We start from the raw sequence: 22,018 nt of genomic DNA, 5'->3' as shown, positions 1-22,018 counted from the left end.
CTTATGGGTCCCGTCCAACTTGGGATATTCTATGATCAGAAATACAGGTTTAGAAAAGATATCATGTCTCTAAAAGAATCCTGCTGACTTTGAGATTTTCCTGCTAGAACTCTCGAGGCCTGGTGGATGGCAGGGTGCCATAAGTTAGACAGATTGGCAGGGAAGGATGTGCAGTATGGACGTGTAAATTGGCAGGGAAGGATGTGCCGTGCTATGCATGGGCATGGGGTAGGATGGTTATGTGACACCAAACTCTGAACCAAGAGCAGGTTCTATATAAGGTTTTGGTGCTGTTTTAAATTTCTTCCTTTACTGCAATGCCAGTGACATAAGGAATATCTTTGAAGTGATACAAAATGAGAAGTCCCTCTAAAGAAGGTAGTTCTCTGAGATGTATGCTAGTAAGCCCATTCCCATTTCGTGCAATACTGATAAAGTATTATCTGTTGGAGGTCTGACTCATGTTGATCCCTTGGGGCACAGCTGAGCTTTGTTCATGCATGCAGGCTTTGGGAAACAAGAGGAGCATTTAATTGAATTGAATCTGAGCACTTAGGTTAGTGTATGTGGCCTGGGAGGAACTGAATGTTGCCCTGTCGTGCTCCTGCTTTGGTATTATCACGTCCTCGTGCAGAATCTTTACTTCATCAAGTATGTGAGGTGAAGAGGGTCCTTTACATTGTCTCTTTGTCCAGAATTGTTGTAGAAGATTATTTTCTTTCCTGCTTGGAATTACTTGCAAGAAAATAGGTATTAATTATCTGAAGGGCTCTGCACAATAAACAGTTTCTGTTTGCTTTCTTGTTTCACTGTGGGCCAGCTTCAGTCCTCATTAAAGGACAACTCTAGTTTGTTATCTAATTTTTAAGATTAGTGAAGTAGTTCACACATTAAGCATCACTTCATCAATGTTTTAGGGGGGTTGAGCAAATTGGTCTGTGACTATAGGCGTTAAACTGTGTTCTGCATGAAAACTTGGAATGCTTGTCTTTTGAGTTCCCACACTAAAAGGAGAGGGAAAAACACAGTCAATTAGATTAATTTACATTTGCATCTTTATATTTTGGTGAACTGTGACTGCTGCTACCAAACAGAACTGCAGTTTGTAATTTCTTTACAAATGTATGAATGTGAGAAAATATCAAACAAGTTTAATAAGAGTTCATCCTGAAACAGAGGTAAAAATACATCATTATTTCCACGTTGTTTTTTTTCCAGCCTAATAATCCGTGGTGAAAAGGATGAACATGCAGTGTTGTGCAGCAAAGATAAAACTTATGACATGAAAATAGCAGATACCTCAAATATGCTGCTGTTTGTTCCTGGTTGCAAAACTCCAGAGGAACTGAAAGCAGATCAGGCATCTTGTAATATTATTCATTCACAGGTATGTCTTTCAGGGCTTTTATTTGTTTGCTTTAATTCTCTGCTTTTTTATTCTCTGTAATTTCTTGTATTTTGTCCAAGATGTATATGTGAAACCCAGCTGGGATTCAGTTGCCTAAACATAGACTTCTAATGCCATTTTAGATGCCCTGTGGTATTGCTTAGCCACTATTGCAGGCCGCCACTGGAGAAAGGATGAGTCTCTTGTAGCTTCTTTGTGTATTGACCAGTTCCAGGATGCTGTTGATGCTGGTAGTTTATTTATAGATGTGAATAGGATGGGGCTGTTGGGAAAGCATATTGAGTTATTTATTTTTTATCATCAGTTTCATTACATGATTATGATAACGTAGCGATGCGAACAGCTCGCTGTCTAGGCAGCAGGCTAGAAAACTTAATGTTGCAGCATACTATATAGCTTTCTTAGCTAATTACACAAAGCAAAAGCATATTGACAGTAATTCTATTTAATCACTATAAGCACACGCACCTTTGGTTAAAACAATGCTTGCTTATTTTTGAATACAATACTTGTTTATAAGAGACAACGCATAGAGCACTATTCATAAGCTTAACTTTCTTAATATCTGCTAGCTAAACTTTTTGCAACTTAGAAAGCTAACAGCTCTATTGTTCTTATTCTCATGTCTTCGCTACAGCTTAAATAATTTTTTTTTTGCTGCTTTAGCACTACTCACAATTCTGCTGTATCTGAGGCTTGTTTTTTGCAGTTTTTTAAAAGCTTTCTGATTTTATGGAGTCCTACAACAGCTGTCTTTATAAATGTGCTTTTTATACAGGGCCATGCTACGCCTTAGGGTGTCCAAAATGGCTTTAGAGCCTTTCTTTAGGCAACTGAACTTTCTCTGTAATGTATGATTATTATTGTTTCGCGGAAGTTAAAACTGTGGTTTATTTTCATCGCATAGTAATTACTTGTGGTAGGTATTAAAAGCTTATTAAAAGAAAATATAATTTCTCAGTATTAGCAACTATTTTTCAAGTAAGCTATTTACAGGTTGATTTTTAGGAGTGCTTTTCCCAAAAGGGAGATTTTTACCATGTTGTATCTGAATACTATTTTTTAAATACAGAAATGTATTCAAAGGTGGCTCTTTCAATTAGTGTATCAAAACATTTGTCAAAGTGAATGATTTTAGAGTTCTCAGTTTAAGAATTCATTGTTCTCTGCCCTCCTGAAGCATAGTTAATAAAAATCTATTAAATTTAGGCAAATATTATTAGTTAATTATTTTCTGTAATGGACATAATGGCATCATTGAGGAATAATCCTACTTCAACATCAGTTCTTCCATGAGGTCTAATGAGCTAATGTAAAAAGTTAATTCAAGCTGAAGTAGATTAATGAGAAAGTAATATTCTTCCATACTTTTTTTGCTACATTTAATAATTTCACTATTCCTGTGAAGTTACACATCATAGAAATGTGATTTGCTTAGGAACTATTTAAAAAGTTTTATTTCTAAGAGCTCTCAAAATGCTATCAAAAATGTAAGATGGTTCATTAACACTGCAAATTGTGAAACGTAGCAAAAGATACTATGTGTACTCAGTACTTAGGGGCTTCACTGCCCTTCACTTGCTGTCTTGATGCTGATCTTTGTATCACTTTCACAGCTGATACAGCCAAAGCATCTGCCATTTTATTCACCTCACAGAGCTTATCTCAGGTTGTGAGCTTTGGAACATTAATTAGAATTATTTATTTCCTTTTCTATGCAGAATATCTTCTTATTGCCAAAATGATCAGAAAACAACTTGGCAGGAAAAAAAGCCTAGCACTTAAGTAAATGCTAATTGACATGAAGCTTGGAAGTTTGTCAGGAAGTTGGTGTTTAGCTGAATTTTTTGCCAAGCCAGTTATGTAATAGATTAAAATTGACAGATTTCTGTGTATTAGAATTTGTATACAATTACTTCTATATCTAGGTGGTTTTGCTTATAGTTGATTTAAATGGAAAATTATTTTTAAGTTTTAGTTGTTGTTTTTTTTAAATGAAGGACTTCTAAATTACCCCAAGTACTCAGTAAAGTGCTTCAGGTATTCTAAAGCATTGTCTAGAGGCTTTTCGTGGAAGCTGTTTTAACATGGGACTAGTGATTGGGTCAGGAGTTACTAAGCTGGAGCCTGTTCTGCCTCTGTGATTCTGTTCCCGTTTCTGTCAGTTTGGTAAATAGTAGAAATTATGCTGAAAGGCCTCCAATAGTCTGGCCTCTTCCAAGAATCTTGCAGTAAGTCAAAGCTGTGCCCTGTGAAACATCTCAGGATTACTCTGAAAGTAAAACTTTGGTAAGTCAGTGTTGTTGAAACAAGAACAGCCAAACTTCCTGTTGCACACTCTTCATTTGTGTGTTGACTCAGGGAGAGGAACAGAGATGTCTTGTCAGTTGTGTGCAAGCGTAGCTTTCTGTCCTTGTTAATGTCTGCTTTGCTTGAGCTTACGACTATGATGATTCATTAAAAAGACCATGAAGTAGATCCCAAGCTTGGGAAGAAGTGGGGAAGATAGATACAGGTTAATACAGGAGGGCTTTTATGGCAGTAACACAATTTACTGTTAAGGCAAAAAGCAGTTTTGAGGGGAATTGTGCAGAAATATATCCTGTGGTGATTTGCTATCATTTGCGGGCAGAGTTGAGTTGTTACCTTTGTCTTATGCACTACAAATATATATTTTATCAATCAACTGTGGATTTTTATTCTTCATTGTCTATAGTAATTTTTTTTATTGAAAACATTGCAATGATTGTTTTATCTTTAAAGTAATTACCCTATTAATAGTTACTTGTTTTCAATGACTGGGTTAACACTGCTTGCTGATAATTTTTGGTAACCAGCTTTGAATCCAGATGCTACATTAGAATGTTTAAAGAGTTGCTGTTTTCTCTTGTAGATTGCTGGTTTCTCCAAGAACTACTGGGAATTAAGGAGATGTCGACCAAAACTGAAGAAACTGAGGAAGCTTTTAATGGAAGATCCATATGAAGGGCCTGATAGTCGGAAAGATCAGGCTTCAACATTTTCAAAGGTAAATCAGCTGTGTAAATTGCTTTCTTGTAATTGGTAATGAGCAAATTAAAGTGAAGAAATGTCCTGAAGTAGAAAATCCCTTTCCTCACATGATTCACAGTGCTTCTTTGAGTTAATTTTTTAACCCTTCTGTTCTAAACAAGTTGATTGTTGATAGCACTTCCAGTGAGTATAGGTAAGCAACCTTTTTATTAGTTAAAAGAAGAAAATGAAGGACATGGAAGGAGACTGGGCATTTCCCTTTTCCTATGGGAAGTTGCTTGGAGCACAACCTTCAGAATCTTTTCTAAATTCCTTGAGAGTTACATGACTGCTAAGGTCAGAGCACACCCAGGTACAGATTGCTTGCCAATCAGTAATTGGTGATGACAAGGAGAAGAAGGGAGTTGAAGAGAGTAACAGGATTATATAAGGCATGGAATAAGACAAACTGAAATAAGGGAAAACACAAATTAAATCCTGTCTTTCTGTCTTATGGTGTTTCCAGGAAATTCCATTTGGGACCTAAAGAGTAGTAACAGGGAGACCTGGACTGTGCAGCATTATTATCTCAGCTGAAAGGCTGATAAAAATTCTGGGGTTTTGTTAGCTTGGTTGGTTTTCCTTTTGACTTTAAGACCAAAAAGTAGTTGCTCCCAAGTATTTTATGCTGAGGCTTGATTGAAGCTGACACCACCAAACCATCTGCATGTGCTTGGATGTGCAAACACAGATGTTACTTTTCTCTGGAGAGACATGATGCCTCTCTCTTCTTGGATGATTAACTGATTAGTTACACGCTGATTTCTGATTAGTTACAGAATCTTGCCCCCAGAATTGCCTACCTGTGCTGATCTAGGCATAGAAGGACATACAGCAAAATAAGGGACATTAATGACTGGTTTGAGGATTGATCACCATTTAATTTTGAAGGAGAATGCATTTCCTCTATGAGCTTACTAGATAACAACTAGATATATCTGATAAATGTAGACAAGTCTTAACCTTGCTTCTGGTGCAACTCCTAAATGAATCTGAAGGCTCTCCAGGGGAAAGCTCTTTCCTATGGGACTAATTTTCACTAAATCCCAAACAATGTATGTGTAGTAATGATTTCCACTGTTTTGTTTGCTTACACTTAACATTTATCTTGTGCTGGGAATTAATTGGCCACCTTAAATCTGTTTGAAAACAAATGACTTTTGTTTTCTGAGTCTCATGATTTTCAGGACTATATCATACACAGAGAACCCTAGCAAAAGAGCCATAAAGATCTGTGGCACTGTAGGGAACCTGTTGCATAGTGTTTTGATTTAGCACACTAGAGGAAAGCTTATAAATATGTAGGCTAGTACTGAATTTTACTGTGAAATGACAGGGCATACTCAGATGATCACAGACATCTGATAAGAAAAAGAGTAAGAAACGTATTAAATACATTATCTGGAAGTTGCTGGTGTGGACATCTTGCAAGTCAACCCATTCCATTTTATGTTTGCAAGGGCAATGCAGCTGATAAAAGCATCAGAGCTGAGAGCAGTGATGTATTCAAAAAAGCTGTTGGGATTGCTGGGCTGTCTTCAAAGCATGTCCCAAGGGCTTCTGTGCAAGGCATCTGAATGGCAGCAATAAACTTCAAACACACATACTGATTTGGGGATATTTTTGCTCTCAATTGCTAGCAGTGTGGTTTTTTAAGTATTGTATGATAGGGTCATCCCTCATTGACATACTGGTGGGAGCTTGGCCTGATGATAGGAACAGCATATTCCTATCATCTGATAGAAATAGCAGAGCAGGAAGTGGAGGCCTTTCTGTATTTATTAAATGGTTTTTTAACATGTGGATGTTCCAAACTTAGTGTTGGTTTGTTCCATTTGTGTTCTCATAGTCTGATAGATCTCAATCAAATACTTAATCCAATGTTTTTCTTTCTGATAGGAGATATTCTTGAGCTATAATCAACAGAACATTAATATTAGAGTTGATTTTAAAGGCTCTACTGTGAATAAAGGAATTGGTGTCCTATTTCCAGTGCATTGAAGTCTGGTATTTCTTTCACTTACTTCACTCCTCATGATCCACCCACACCTTCATAAACCCATCACCACAGCACCTTCCCATCTCACCACAGAACTGTTCTGCAGGGAGGTGTTTGTGCTCTGGCTGGGTCTGTGCTGTGTGTGTGCCAACTGATGAGCAGACTCCAAAACACAACATGTAACTGTTGAGGTCATGGTGGAGGAGCCTTTCCCTCAGTGGAGGTACTAAGTGCAGGTTCTAACTTTTATCCAAAAGTGATAAGTGATTTTTGCTTTGCCTTTTCTTTGGATCTCACAGATTAAAATATGTGATTTCACAAAAGCCAGAACACATTCACTTTTTGTTCTTGCTGGGATACTTCACTTACAAGGTCTGCTTGTGCTAGTTTGACGTTCTGGGAATATAGGTATTTTACTGAGGCCTGGTACAAGAACTTTCCTGTAGTTAGACTGCCTTTTATATTGAATAACTCTTTGAGAAAATGTTTTAAGTTACAGAAAAATTTCAGAGAATGTGGCACACCTTAGAAAATTCAGTCTAGGGGAAAAAACATCTATCTTAAGTCTTTCCTTCATTATAGCTTATAATTTAGTATGGTCCCTGAAGCAAAGAAGGAGTAATAACCTCTTTTATTTCCTGCTTTTTTTTCCCTTGTTGCAGTATACAACAGAAGATTTGTTAAATCTGATTCAAGCAAGTGAGGAAGAAATACTCCACCAATTGCAGGTCATAGATGCCTGCAAAATCGAAGGTATTTATATCTAAAGAATATTCTTACCTATGAGGAAATAACCCTCCTATTTTCCCCAAAATATTGTCTCCTTTTTTAAGGCCTATTCTATATCCTTGTCTTTCAAGGTGCAAGTTACTTCAAAGTTCTAAGACTTGTTCCCATAGATCCATGTCCTCTGCTGCTATGAATCTGATCAGAAGGATGAAGCTGAGCAGGCACTGCCAGTCTCTCTCTTTCCGGGATAACTCCTTTGATGCTACAAACACTGGCATCCGAGTATCCCACCCACAGCATGAATATTTTTTAGCTGGTCACCCTCTTCATGAAGCAGTGGGTACTGCTTTCTGTAGTTCTAGAGGCAAAAATAGCTGATTCTTAGGTAGCCCTATCCTTTTCATAGTCCTTTCTTCCTCCTGGACTTGGTTTATCTCAGTGTCTTCCTGCCATGTGAGGAAAGGCTGGAGCAAGTGCCTCACCTTGGGACAGGTTCTGTTCATCCTTTACTTGGCCATGCCCAAATCCTCACTGGGACACAAGGTGATGGCAGTCCTAGAGTCATCTGGGTTTCTGGATTTTTGTGAACTTCTTTGGACCTGAGCTGTTGCTTTGCAGAGCCAATGGAGCCCATGCTGTTCATGCAGTTCTGTTCCTGAACTAAGCATTAGTTCTTCCACATCTTGGAGTGATATTTTTAGTGTCTTTGTATCTGTGGCAGTTAAAGAATTACTAAAGAATTACTAAAGAATTTCAAACAGTTGAGATAATTAAGTTTCATTCTCCTTTACATATGCTCTTATTATTTAGTTCCTTTTCTCAGCTTTTAATCCTGAAAAAAACCACAATGCTGCTGCATATTGTAAAGGTGTGACCTGGATGTCCAGACTCCAGTAATGTATCTTAATGGCAATAGAATTAAGGTGTTAATGTTTTCCTTCTAACAGTGTTTTGTGGTGCTCTGTTTGGCAGGATATTGGAGAATTCTAGACTTTGACTATGAGATGAAACTCTTGAATCATGTGACTCAGCTAATAGACTCAGAGTCCTGGCCTTTGAGTAAGGTGCCTCTGTGTGCCTGCCTTGAAGAGCTTGGATCTCTAGAACCCAGGTAAACAATTATTTTTAGTACTTAAAATTGCCTACATTCATTATTAACTATGTGTAATTACAGTACTTGTTAACTGTCTATTAGAATTATAGTCTTGCAAATCTGGATTCTAGTTATTGTCATGTAAATGCTACATTTTCTTTGTTTCTAAAAATACTCAAGGTAATTTTTAGACAGGTTAGTAAACTGATTTTAGTGTTTATTGTTAGTATTTTCATTGATCCACAGTAGAAACATTACTGATGAGTTGTAAATGATGGAAGTAGCATGTGCTTAAGTTGTAAATTGCTGAGCGTCTTGAAATAGCTGTTGTGAACCTACAGCTAGCCAAAAATGTTTGGTTTATCTGTTGCAAACTAGCTGAGAGGGGGGTATGTTTTCTGGTGTAATTCAAAATTACCATTCAAAGAAAATCTTAAGTTTACAATATGTAGCATTTTCCATTTAATTGCCTTTTGGCTCAAAAAGATACCTGCAGTTAGGCTATCATTTTATGACAGAGCTTCAGAAAAGAGCCTATTATTCAGTAAGGGATAATTAATTGCCAAATTTTTGACTTACATCATAGGATCATTCAGACTGGTAAAAAAAATTAGGATCATTGAGTCCAACCATTGCCTCACCACTGCCAAGTCCAGTACTGAACCAAGTGTCACATCTAGATACATGCCTTTTAAACACCTCCAGCGATGGTGACTCCACCACTTCCCTGGGCAGCCTGTTCCAGTGCTTGACAATGCTTTCCATGAAGAAATTTTTCTAATATCCAATCTAAATATGTCAGGCCATTTCCTCTGATCCTATCACTGTTACCTGGGGGAAGAGACCAACCCCACCTGGCTACAGCCTCCTTTCAGGGAGTTGGAGAGACTGACAAGGTCTCCCCTGAGCCTCCTTTTCTCCAGGCTAAACACCCCCAGCTCCCTCAGCTGCTCCTCACCTGAGTTGTGCTCCAGACCCTTCCCCAGCTCTGTTGCCCTTCTCTGGGCACACTCCAGCCCCCTGTCCTTCTTGTAGTGAGGGACCCAGAACTGGACACAGGATTTGAGGTGCAGCCTCACCAGTGCTGCACCTGCTCCTGCTGGCCACACTGTTGCTGATACAATTCTTTCTCATTGGAAAAAAAAAGATACTGCAAGAGTCTATTCCTTATTTCCCTTACACATTTTAGTCTTTGCTAGTTATAACTAGAAAGTGGAAGAGACCTTTGGGGGAGATCCTTCTCTCTTTTATTTTTTTACCAGCTTCTTCATTTCACCCATAAAAATGTGTCTCATCATCTATTCTCTTCAGTTTAGTTTTTTCTCCATACCTGTTTCTTAATCTTCTTGGTAACTGTTTCAGTAGTGTCCTAGTAAACAGTATTAGAACATGTTTTCTGATTTTTTTTTTCCAGAGAGATGATAGAACACATTCTTTTAAGCTACGGCAGGAAATATGTTGATGATGGTAAGTTTGGGAAAGCTTACATAGTTTAACTTTGCATAAAATAAGTAGTTAATAGTGAGGAAATGTAGGTGTTGTGAAGAATGGCCCAAACAAATGACTTTGCTACAGCGCAAAGGACGGAGGGAGGAGGGAGCAAACTGGGCTAAAAATCAGTACAATTGCTAAAGGAAGTTTCATAGGAAAATAAGGCTATTAAACTGTACAAGACAATAGTGAACAGAGGTACTGGAAGTGATTTATTAGTTGTGTACAAGCCATAATTTTGTGACTAAAGAGAGCTCACTAGTCAAATTTAGATGACATGTCTCTTTAGATACCCTAGAAGATCTCAGATATTTAAGTAATTAATTGTGCTGTTATGAGTAGTCAATGGCATGAATTCAGCTTGCCTGGAGTAGGTATCTGCCTGTGATCTCTTGGACTGCACCACAAGATCTGCTGGTTGTAGGGATTAGATTTCCATTGTCCATCTCACACACAGATACAATACTGCACTGCCCTGATTCAGTCTGAATTCTTCCCCACGGAGGCTTTCATCTCACCTGTGGCTGAAGTAGGAGTTGCACTCAACCTTAAAGGACATAAGAAAGTCATTGGAGTGACAACAGACTCTTGTCTTAATATATTTAGGCAGTTTGCACAAGGACCAAGTCTGAATTACAGACAGGTGGCTGAAACAATAGAAGGAAGTGTTTATAGCTGATTTGGGTCAGAAATTTTAGCCAAGTCAGTGTGAGAGAAAATGAAATCTCATCTCTTTGTAATCTCATACGGGTGATTAAAGAAGTGAAAGCTTTGTTTACAAGCCATTCAGAAATAGGAATTAGAGCTGTAGGAGAAACAGTACACTGAAAGGGGAAAACATGGAGGGCAAGCACATTTATTGATACAAATTAATACTGTAGTTGGGACAGTGCTGCTGTATTCTGCATAATTTGTTCCTGAGAATGAGAAGATACCATAATTTATCCAAATTAATACCAAGTCAAATTGCTTCCCAAGGAAAAGAAAAGAGAGGATGCTTGCTGTGTTGAAAACTGTAGAACAGAATGGAAATACAAGGCTGTTCTTTTATCCAAAGGCAAGAACCCAAGATAACCTAGTTTTTGCTTCTCGGCAGGGGAGGTTTTCTTTGAAATGCATGAAGATAAAATATGCAGAGCTATAGCACAAATGCTTTTGCAAAATGCAGTTAAATTCAATCTATCAGAGTTTGAAGAAGTCTGGCAACAGAGTGTCCCTGAGGGAATGACAACAAGGCTTGATCAGCTTCAGGTAAACACGTAAAGAAGGAGGGATTATTTTGTCAGTAGGCTGTGTCATATATAGATTTTATCCATTACTGGGTATTGTGTTGTTTCTGTCAGCTTTTGAGTTCAAGTATGCATCATGATGTCCTCTATGAGTACCAGTAGTCTGGAATCATGGTAATTCAGGTTTCTGTAACTCGGGCACGTTTCACTGTTTGAAGAAAGGTTGCAGCTGTAATTTACTACTTGTAAATATGACTGGAACAGAAGCTGAAGCTGTTGTTGAACAGATGGTAGTGACAGTCAGTAGAGTAGCAAACACTACTGGAATCCCTTTGCTCAAAGCAGGCAGAGAGATGTTGGAACCCAATGGATTCTCCCTTCCTTCTTATCATAAAAGAAATTATAAATACTGCCTGTATAACAGTGCCTTTATGATACTTCACTTTGCCTCTGGTAGTGCAGTTCTGGAAGGCTTTGGATCTACAAAGAGCAACTTGCATGGAATGTTGTCAGAAAGAAGGAAGTTTAATTGTTTTGTCAGTACTTTACATTTCCTTTCTGATGCTGTTCTGCAGGGCTTGGCTCTTGTGGATAAAAGTTCAAGACCAGAGACCATCTTTCTGCTGAAGGTGGAAGACTTACCTGAAGAAAATCAGGAAAGATTCAACAGCTTATTTGGCATACGGGAAAAGTGGACAGAAGTGGATATTACCCCTTATATACAGTAAGGATATATTTATTTTATTAAAACATAATTAGTATTATATTCTTCCATTTTTGTATAGCTGGCTTCTGATGAGCTGTCACTGCCTCAGTGATACTACTACACCTTGCATTTTAAATTACATGGATTCTATATGAATAGAATACCCACCTCTAGGATCTGTAACTCTCTTTTTTTGGATTTAAATGTGTGTAAAAAGCTGATCCTACTGGGTTTAAATGGGTTATAACTCTCAGTTGATTAAGATAGACAATTCAAAGGCTAAACTTGCTGACATTTACTCTATATTTACAACACTAGAACTATAAAGCAATAGTGCTTCCTGTACTGCATCCGTTGTTCCTTTGGTAGTTAAGACTTAAATTATCTGCATTTTCTGGAATGTCCAGCTTTGATATATGTGAGCAGAAGTTGATGCTAACCCAGAAGTAGCTGTATCAACCCTTTATGAGTGGCTCTAAATTTACTGTAATGTAACTGAATAGTTCAGAGCTAGCTAGATTGAAAACTCTGTTAGAGAACAGTAATAATAAAACTCCGCCTGAAACCCAAAATTCTTTTTCTGAAGTAAGTAGTGTAGTTTTGCCTAGTGTGTAAATGTCAAGGTAAGTTCTAAACTTCAGGCAATTTAAAGCATTATGTGATAGTTACAGTAGTTGTGGTTTTTCTCCTAACATCCAAATCCAGTTTATTGCTGTAGTTACAAATATTTTACAGATTCATTTTGTGTGAGAGTATCTCTAAATGCCAATGTCCTGTGCTTTATTTCCTCTGTAGAGACTTGTGTGCAGAGAAGCAGACTGTTGGTGCTCTTCTGACAAAATATGCTCGCTCCTCAATGCTGAATGGTGTTAAAGTTTATAATTCTAGAAGACCCATCTCATGACAAGTATTGTTTGAAGAACTGAGGATACTGAATGTAGTAACAGTGACTTACTTGCTGCTGCCTTCTGGGGAGAAGAGTGGCCAACCATCATTATACAGTGTACTTGAGTTTAAGCTAGGCTACTTGAATATGTTATGTTCTCTACTCAGCTAAGGAGAATGTGAGGACACTTGTGGCCTCTAAGGAATGATATTCAGCTCGCCTTCCTTTGCCAGCATTCTTTGCCAACCGTCCTTTGCCCAACTTCTACTTCTTGAATACATGTAATCTGTTTATCTGTAAGTCTGAAATGAAAATTTAAAACCTCCTTGATAATAATTCAATCAATTCAATTGAATAGCAAAATGGAAAAAAAAAATTTAGTGTATTAGTGTTCTGCCCATTTGTGGCATTCTTAAAGTTTCAATGCAGTGTTCACATTTTGAATAGCGCAGAGCTCATCAAGCTCATGAACAAATCATTCCCTACTGAGACTACATCAGTCTTGATTTTGAAAAGTGGTTCTTTTTAAGGTCCAGTCTATGAACACCATCAGCACAAGCACCTGACACTTTAATACTTAGCAGAATGGCCATATATATATTACAGAAAAACCTAATTGCAGTGAAGTGTGAATACAAGACAGAGTAGTTGGATGTGGTGTTACAAATTTCCTATAAACTGTCATTAAAATGTAGCTGAGGTAAAACTAATGCTTTACAGAAGACTACTTGTGCTTTTTTAAAAAGAACTTACAAAACTTCATAGTACAATTATTTGTTTAAAACTTTGTTAGGGCAAATGACAGCACACAGAAATTGTGCCTTGAAACCTTACAGTTTTGTAATGACAATACTGTTCTATGTAGAGCAATGAAACAGATTGTTTTTATGATACTGCCATGAAGTGGTGTGCCTGAGATGGTAATTTTGTAATCATTAAAAAGGATTGTTTGCATGTCAGTAAACCAGAGTTTAATATTAGATAGTTTTCAGATTTATATTTTAAACTTTACAGTCATTGGTTATTTGATACGAAAAGCATTCTTTCTATCAGACTCAAATGTGAGGTAGGAAATACCTTGGAACTGCCAGCATTACCAGCTGTAGAGTGAGTGGGGAGAGTAGAGAAACTTCTCCTAAAGCAAATGCAACTCAAGAGGCACACTGTGTGTGTACTTGGAATTTGGTACAGATAAAAAGCTGAATAAAAGCTTCTTCCTGAGCTCTGTTTATTGTTGCCCAGTGCTGCAAGGTCAGTGCCCTGTGCTGCACATTGCTGGTGCAGGGCTGTGGTGTTTGACCAGTTGGGTGGAGATGCAGAAGGGCTCTCTGCTGGGAAGGACTGCCTTGTTTGCTGTCTGGTTCCAACAGCTCCGGCCCCCCAACAGCAGCAGGTTCACTCCAGAGATCCATGGTTATATGAATGGAAAAGCCTTGGAAATTCCTTCCATTGCATCACAGAAGGCCCCTTAGTTGAAATACACAACACGATACTTTTATATTTGTGCTCCAAGTTTGTATTTACATACGTGTTTCTTTGTAAAACAAATAATAAATTAAGAATTTAATGAATAAAGCTTTATTACAGCCACGAGAAGTTTCTTCGATGCAAGCATTTATTTTAGCCTAAAATAGATGAATCTGAAGTAACTTATAACAGTCTTGGTTATGAAGGAACTTGGTCTCGCGTCTCGCGTCCTCTTGCTCCCACCACTGGCGCCCCCCGTGAGGCGCCAGCGGAGCTCGCTGCGGGCGCGCGCCGCTCCCGCCCCCCTTCCCGGAATCCTGGTCCCCAGAAAGCCCTGTTGACTTTATCCACTGAGCTGGCCTCTCAGGGCTATGCTGCATTACATTAGGGCTGATTTTTGTTTGTTTTTCTTTTCTGATCACTGGAGTGAAGAGAATAATGTGATTCTCTAACAGTATTTGACACAAATAAAATCCTCCCCTTATCACTGAGTCTGTAGCAGGGAACAAGGACCTGCCTGGGAAGGGGTTATGGAGAACACATGATGGTAAGCAGGAGTAAACCCTGTCCCAGAGCCTGCACAGCTCTGGGTAGCTGTAGGGACCAGTGATGGAAGGAAAAAGGCAGGGGCAGGGCAGGGAGTGCTCCTGTGTTCAGGGTTTTGGAGTGATGCAGGTCCTTATTTTACATCCCGTGGAGAGGAAGCGCCTCTGGACTGGTTCCGTAAGCTCAGCAGACCGAGGGGCTGCGTGTGCACCCACGGGAGGTTTTGTACAAACACTGCTTGGTGGTGGTGCTGTGGCGATGGCGCTCACTGGAGCTGAGGATTCCTGACTGCTGGGGGTCACACATCGCTGAGGAGATGAGAGATCAAATACGGCGTGACACGGGGGAAAATCGAAGGACCCGCTGAGTGAGGATGATGTTGATGCCAGTCTGACGGTCAGCAGAGTGTGTTTAGTGCTGCGGTTCAGGATGAATAGGAAGAAAGGAGACAAAGGATTTGAAAGCCCAAGACCCTATAAATTATAAGTATCCATTTTTTTAAATTGCTATACTTCAAACCAATGTACACTGAATCAGGCCAAAGGCTGATTAATAATGATTTATTTAAGAAGGAGCTGTTGCTTGTGGTGTAGCTTGCATTCAGAAAACGTGTGTTGCAGATGTATGTTTGAGTGTGTAAATGGACTGTCATGGGCAGCAAGTCTGTCAGCCATGCAGTCTCACGAGGATATTTACATTATGCCCTTCAAACTTTGGACATTTCTTTGGACAGTGTCGGTACTAAAGACCATACTACGATGCTCCATATGTAATGCAGTGTCAAAAAGCCCTTTTGACTTAAGGGCTTTTTATGTGTAAAAAAAATGTTTTGCCTTTGCAGCAAGCCGCTTTGTTAAGCAAATTGTCGTTTTCACACATTCACTATTTGGATTGTAACCAAGCTACAAAGCAGTTGGTGGTGGATTTCAGTGCATTTTAATAGATTTCTTGTTAAACCTCTTTGCTTCCTTTATAAATCTGTTACACAAATGTATTTCTAAGTAAAATCAGTCTTCTCATACACACTTAACGTAAGTAATGTCTGAGTCCATTTTTAGATGTAATTCTCTTGTAAGAATTTTTTTATCTCACCTAAAGCAATGTCAGTTCTTAATGCACAGGATATATGCAGATAAAGCATGATGTGCCACAGAAGTTGAATTATTTCAAGGTTTTGTCTTGAGTCATTAAATGCACTGCTGTAGAAATGACACCCACTACAGAAAATTGCATAGAAATAACGTACAGGATTTTTAAAAAGTTGGCATTATATTATCTCCTACCTTTTAAATCAGTTTTATTTGCCAGGAGTTCTAATACGTCACTCAAAATTTAAGCAAATGCATTTGACTAGGATAAAATACTTATCTTAATTCATGTATTAGCATTATTTTAAATTATAAATTCTTATGGCATGCTAATCGTTAAAGCGCATACTGTATCTTTTAATGTGTAATACCTGCTTATATAAATTATGTATGAGTGTCAATTTTCCACAGGTCTCTGATTGCAAGTCTTACAGCTCATGCTATTACTGATACTGCTCATCACTACAGTGTTAGACTTGGACACTGCCATTTGTAATTCTTTATTTTTACATACAAATAGGTGTTGTTCAAAAATTATGTTATCTTCCTGTATTACTGGTAATGTTCATCCTGGTATGATACTGTGTTTGATTTTTTGGGGGACTTTCCTGACATTGTGGATAACTTCTATTCATTATTTGGTTTAGACCACATAAAAAATTGAGTCAATCATTAATGATTTTTATAGAAGTATATTCTACTTGCAGTATTTGTGTACATATATCCTCTGTGGCTCTCTGTTAAACTGGGTTAAAGTATTATTTTAAATGCTGGCATTTGTGCAAAACCTTACTTTTTTTTTGTTTTTTTTCTTCCAGCACAACTCATCAAGTAGTTTGTATCAACAACATAAATTTTCAGAGAAAGTCTGTCGTAGTAAGTATTTCTTAACAAAGTGTGAAGTAGAAATTGTCTGGATTTTCTTCATACTTTTAGAGGAAAAAACTGCACTCACAAACTATGCTGTTCAGCTACTTTATATGTTATACATTCTAATCTGATGCTTCTCATAAGTCTGTCATTGCTTGAGATAAAGTTCTTTCTAATTGTGAGCACTTCTAGAAAAAGATTTCAAAATGAAAGCTGCTGCATTGTAAATATTACAGAGCAATTTGCAGTTCAGAATTCGTGCTCACATTGTGTTAGCTGATATTTGGGATAGGCTTACAGAGTTTTCTACCTTTTATGTGAGTTCAGTTGGGCTTTGAAGAGACTTTCATCATTTCAGGCCTAAAGTCCTCAAGGGTCTTTGTCAATTTACATATCTGTTTAAAAGGATTCTGCTTAGGTTTTAAGAATTCTTGTCTCAAGTTCAAGTACCAAAACATAATGATGGTAATAACTTGAAATCTAGTCAATAGAGGCAGGTTTTTTCCAGTAAAACAGGCATGATTGTCAGTCACATTGAATTTTTTGTTTTGTCTGTTTCATTTACAGCTGCGAAAATTCACCTGTTAAATGGCATGAAGGAAAATGTAGAAAATCTAAAGGGCAATTCATTTTCCTTTTTAAATATGAAAATATCATATTTATACTAATGATTTTTAAAATTTGTATCAGTAATAATTTTTTACCTCTCTCTAGTTTTTAAGTTGTTAAAGATTTTACAGAAGATTTTGGTTTGTGTTTTCATAGGGTTATGTGGAACTCACGATATTTCCCACAGTGGCAAACCTGAACAGAATCAAGCTGAACAGTAAACAGTGCCGGATTTACAGAGTGAGAGTCAATGATTTAGAAGCAGCTTTCATCTATAATGATCCAACACTGGAGGTCTGTCACCATGAGTCAAAGCAGTAAGTGGTGTGTTTAAGACTCTGCAGATATAGTGTTTTCTGTTGCTCTTAAGCATAACCTATTCTCTTTTACAGTTAAGTGTTACCTGGTAATTTCCTAATGATAACTTTTGGTCTGGTCTAATTTTGGGGAAGTATTTTGGCAATAATTTTGACTCTTACACTAATCTTCTTTAGAATTTCTCATGCTCATACATCTTTGTATTATTTTGTAAAAGTATCAAAAATTTTTTATAAAGTACTTCATGGGGAAAAAAGGCCTTGGATTTGATCTGTGTGCTCGAGACAGACACTGTGTATTCCTTTTTTCATCAGTTATGCAAGAGCTTCAATAATTCAGTTTGCAAATACGGTGTTCATTTATATAGGACACTGAATTTATTATCAGAGTTATGAAATTTTCTTTGAGTCTTGATACTGAACCACTTGAGTATATTAATTCTGTAATTCTGTTTGCTTTGTGACTTGATGTTTTTGTTGTTGACGCTATTGCTCATGTCAAAAATTCAGAATCCTTTATTGCAGGGATTCTAGACTGTTGTGAAGTGCTAGAAAGTAAAGCTTTTGGCCTTTCCTAAGGAATCAAACTTTCATCATTTATTGTTGTAGATAACAGTATAAGTCCTAGAACCTGAACTCACTTCAAAATTTGAAAGGAAAAGTTTCAAATTTCTTCAACGTCTCATATTGAAGAGTATGTTTAAAATCATTCTGTATGTTCTAGGGAACTGATATGGGAAGGGGCTTTAGCAAAAGATCTTGTAGACATTTCATTTTTGGTGAGAGCATGATGGGCAAATGTTTGCCCTAGATAATCTCTTTTGATTTGCTGGAACATTCATATTCTCACACCTTCTTTTGGCCGGCTTGGTTGAATTTACAATTTGCTGAATTGTTGAAAAACTTCTAGTGCAAGTGTTGTTTAACAGCAGCTGATAAAAAAAATCAGTCCTTTAGGCTGCAAAAGATTGGCTGAAATAATCTAGTCTAGGTCCTTTCATATGGGGTCAGGTAGAGTAGGTTGCACAGGGCTGTGTCCATTTGGGTTTTGAGTATCTTTGGGGATGGAATCTCTGCAGTCTCTCCAGTGTTGATGACTTTCTCCAGTGTTGGTGACCTTCCCAGTAAGAAGCATTTCCTCGTGTTCTGATAGAATTTCATGTATTTTAACTTACATCCACTGACAGGAGCAGACACAGTGGGCACGAACTGAGACATAGGAGGTTCCCTTTGAACATCAAGAAACAGTTTTTACTGTGAGGGTGACTGAACACTGGGATAATTTATTCAGAGAGACTGTGGCGTCTCTATCCTTGGAAATATTCAAGTCATCTGGACATGCTCCTGAGCAAGTGGTTGTAGGTGACCCTGTTGGAGCTGAGGGGTTGGACTAGAGGACCTTCAGAAATTGCTTCCAGCCTCAGTCATTTTGTGATTCTGTAATAACTGGAATCCCGTGTAACTACTGGGAGATGTGAAAAAGGAGCAGCATTTCAAATTATAAGAGTGAGCACTCCCATTATGTTAAAAAGGGGATTAGGGGAGAGAATTCTGTCATTTTGTGGAGAAGGTGAAGGTTTTTTTGTTCAAACTATTCAAGCTTAATGGAAAATCTCTGTATTTTATAAGTCTTATGTTATTCATAGTTATGAAAGACAGAGGTCACTAAATATTCATAACTAAAAACTAGTGTGCCTCTTTCTGTATCTCAGAAGTTAAAGACAATGTGAGTTACAAAATCATAGATGAAGTTAGCTGTATTTTTCCATTGAAATGCCTGGTCACAGTTAAATACTGCGTCTCTTTAGGCAGGATTACAAGCAGAATTACTAGAAATCTAAAAACTCTAGAATTAGTACCTAAAAAAAATCATCAGTGTGTTTTCTCTGCCCTTCTTTACAAAGAACTGCTTCTAGAAACAGTGGTTTGTGACAATAGTCTTCAGTCTTTATATCTAATCATACTACTGTAACAGTAGTCTTTATATCTAATCATCTGGTCATCTGTTCCAGGTTCTCATTTGTTATGGCAAGTTTGGTGATGATGTCCTTTGTACCCTTGCAGCTGAACTAGCTGCAGCAATTCTTTTGACCAGGGCACAGATTAGACATGATGGTTTGTTTCTGATCTTACAGGGATCGTTACCTTTTGCACAGTTTTCTTAAGTAGTCTGTTGAACAAGTAAATGGGAAATTAAGATGGTTCTTGGCAACCTGTTTATTTTAAATATTTTGTTTTCAATCTTTAGTTTTCCTTGTAGTGTGTAAAAAGTATAAGTTCAGGTTACAAGACTGTATATACAAACATTTTCTTTTGTTTTGAAAATGCTTTTAGTTTCTTAGATATTGTTTTCTAAAAGACTTAAAATCATAGAAGCATTGAAATTGGAAAAGACCCATAAGATGATCGTCATGTGTCCAACTGTCAACCCAGCACCACCATGACCAGTAAATAATGTCTTCAGGTGCCATGTCCATAAGTTTTTTGAACACTTTCAGGAATGGTGACTCCACCACTTCCCTGGGCAGTCTGTTCCAACCTTTACAGTCTTGTCTGTGAAGAAACTTTTTCCAAGTAGCTTATCTGGGGCATAAGGATTTAGAAAATTTGTTAATTTAATGGACACTTCCCTACAATTTTATCAAAGGTAAAATAATCTGAAGACTTCTTACTCCCTTAGTTAGGAACAGAATTCTATTTAAAATGGAAAGCCCTGTGTGGAGTAAAGATTAAAAAACCTGCTATAGTGTCTCTGACTTGAAAGGTTGTGCTGATAGGAGGTTAAGAGAAGCGGTTCACTGTTATGTTGTGCAAATTTTGGCATGAAAGAAAACAATTAAAAGAGGATTGAGAAATTCAGCTTTATGTATAACACAATTCTGGCTTCACTATGATGTTCTTTGCTACTTCTTGATGAGATCTGTGAGATTACCTCTTTATATTATGAATTTAAATATTCAACTTGTTTTCAGTTGAAATAGTACTACTGCGTTTTAGCATCTTTGAGGAAAAAAATCATTGACACGTGGTCTCTGTCATTTCACATTTTCAGTGTTGAAGAAGGTGAAACAATTCTTTTCAATAATGTATTTTTTCAGTTCCCCTGAATACCAGAGAAACTCTTACTTAAAAAAGTAATTTAAAATTTGTGAAATTTGTAGGAAAGGTTAGAAGCCATTAATTAGCACATAAAATATATTTTTAGATTTGATGCCATTTTTATATCAGAATAGATGGATGAACTTAGATAATGCAGTCACTTCCTTCCTGACTGAGCAAACACCTGAACAGGGGTGTAAGGTATGAAATAATCCACAGTGCTTTACTGTGTGTGCACAAGATGGCAGAGAATCCCATTTTACATGTGCTTTTGAGAAGAGTTTCAAATCTTCTGGAGACTGCATGTAGTGTTGGAGAGTGTCTATTTGGGTCATGTTTTGGGGCTGCTCTTTTTGAGTGTTACATTTGTCTATCCGCCTCATCTTTCTTTTTATTGTAAATTGTTGTGTTTTGATTCCGTCAGTATAAGAGAAATAAGCTTGCTTTTTCTGGGCTATACTTCTACATTCTATGTAGAAATCCCAATGCATATTCTGAATACTGAAGCAACTGCTTGTATCTCAGGCCTATTTATTTAAAACTGGCAAAGGAGATACATTTTTTTCTTAATCTTATGGTTGAGATTGTAAACTGTTAAATAGGTGCAGCAAAAGTTTGGGTGCAGTGGTTTGATCTGTAATAAGTGAAGTTTGTGGTGATCCTGTTATGCCTGCTTACATGCTTCCCCTTTGTGGGATAATTAGGGTGCCAGGCTGAGAAGCTGTTGCATTTTACTGTTATTATTGTGTAAAGAAAGCTATGTTTTTGTATTGCTAGCTAATGTGCACATAATGCTTTCCTGTGTAGTGCTGCTTCATTTGTCTTTTTTTTTAGCTTGAAGGCTGTAGTATTTAAACATTACAAATATGAAAATGTTCTGATATCCTCTGACTTCACTGTTGCTTTAGTTACAAGCAGCAATAAGCTATGAGAGAGAGCAATGTGGTAGCCTTAAGGGCATGTCATTCTTGCAGTATTTTTTCTTCAGGGAAGTCAATGATCAAGCCTTTAGACTTTGTACAAAATAGAGAAATTTCTGGTGGACTGAGCATGTGTTGCCTTGCTGCAATAAATAGCCTTTATTTACACTGATACAATGCTTGTCTAATTGAAAATCCATTATAGACTTTGTTAGAAATAAACAAAGTGTCGTGGCCAGGACAGAGTTCATTTTTGCAGTAGTCAGGAGCAGGGAAAGGCTAAGATCTAGAGATTATTCTCCAGCACCTTGCCTCGTTTTCCAGGGACGGGAAGAAGGCTCGCTTCCAGATCCCATAGCGTGGCAGAGGGGTCAGGTATTTTCATGAGTTACCCGGGGTGAGCAATACCATGTGAAACATTCACCTCTTTTCTCATATGCCTTGTTGTTGGTATTGTTACTGTTACTGTTTGTTGTCTTATTTCACTGCTGTCTCTGGTAAATTGTTCTT

At 37.6% G+C, this 22,018-nt stretch overlaps 2 protein-coding genes across 4 annotated transcripts in view; both read left to right on the top strand.

Annotated features, from left to right (window-relative positions):
- The first annotated feature begins 223 nt into the window (after positions 1-223).
- DSCC1 (DNA replication and sister chromatid cohesion 1) lies at positions 224-14,188 on the top strand. Its single transcript, XM_014306877.2, has 9 exons — positions 224-228; positions 1,219-1,387; positions 4,302-4,436; positions 7,121-7,211; positions 8,160-8,298; positions 9,695-9,747; positions 10,868-11,022; positions 11,576-11,724; positions 12,502-14,188. The coding sequence occupies exons 1-9, from the start codon at positions 224-226 to the stop codon at positions 12,608-12,610; spliced, it is 1,005 nt and encodes a 334-aa protein (XP_014162352.1). The 3' UTR covers positions 12,611-14,188.
- Positions 14,189-14,748: 560 nt separating this feature from the next.
- The window catches only part of TAF2 (TATA-box binding protein associated factor 2), a 60,413-nt gene continuing 53,143 nt past the window's right edge, over positions 14,749-22,018 (top strand). For 2 of the 3 annotated variants that reach the window (XM_014306884.2, XM_014306885.2), the window contains exons 1-3: positions 14,749-15,087; positions 16,515-16,569; positions 17,329-17,489. In XM_014306884.2, coding sequence (XP_014162359.1) covers positions 15,035-15,087; positions 16,515-16,569; positions 17,329-17,489 — 269 coding nt within the window. In that variant the 5' untranslated portion in view covers positions 14,749-15,034. Of the gene's footprint in view, positions 15,088-16,514; positions 16,570-17,328; positions 17,490-22,018 lie in introns of those variants that run through there. The other variant, XM_031056725.1, reaches the window with a different exon arrangement.

Source organism: Geospiza fortis, unplaced genomic scaffold (genome assembly GCF_000277835.1).
Source record: "Geospiza fortis unplaced genomic scaffold, GeoFor_1.0 scaffold111, whole genome shotgun sequence".
Taxonomy (NCBI): domain Eukaryota; kingdom Metazoa; phylum Chordata; class Aves; order Passeriformes; family Thraupidae; genus Geospiza; species Geospiza fortis.
The sequence above is the reverse complement of the archived record's forward strand: the minus strand, read 5'-3'. Positions and strand labels throughout refer to the sequence as shown.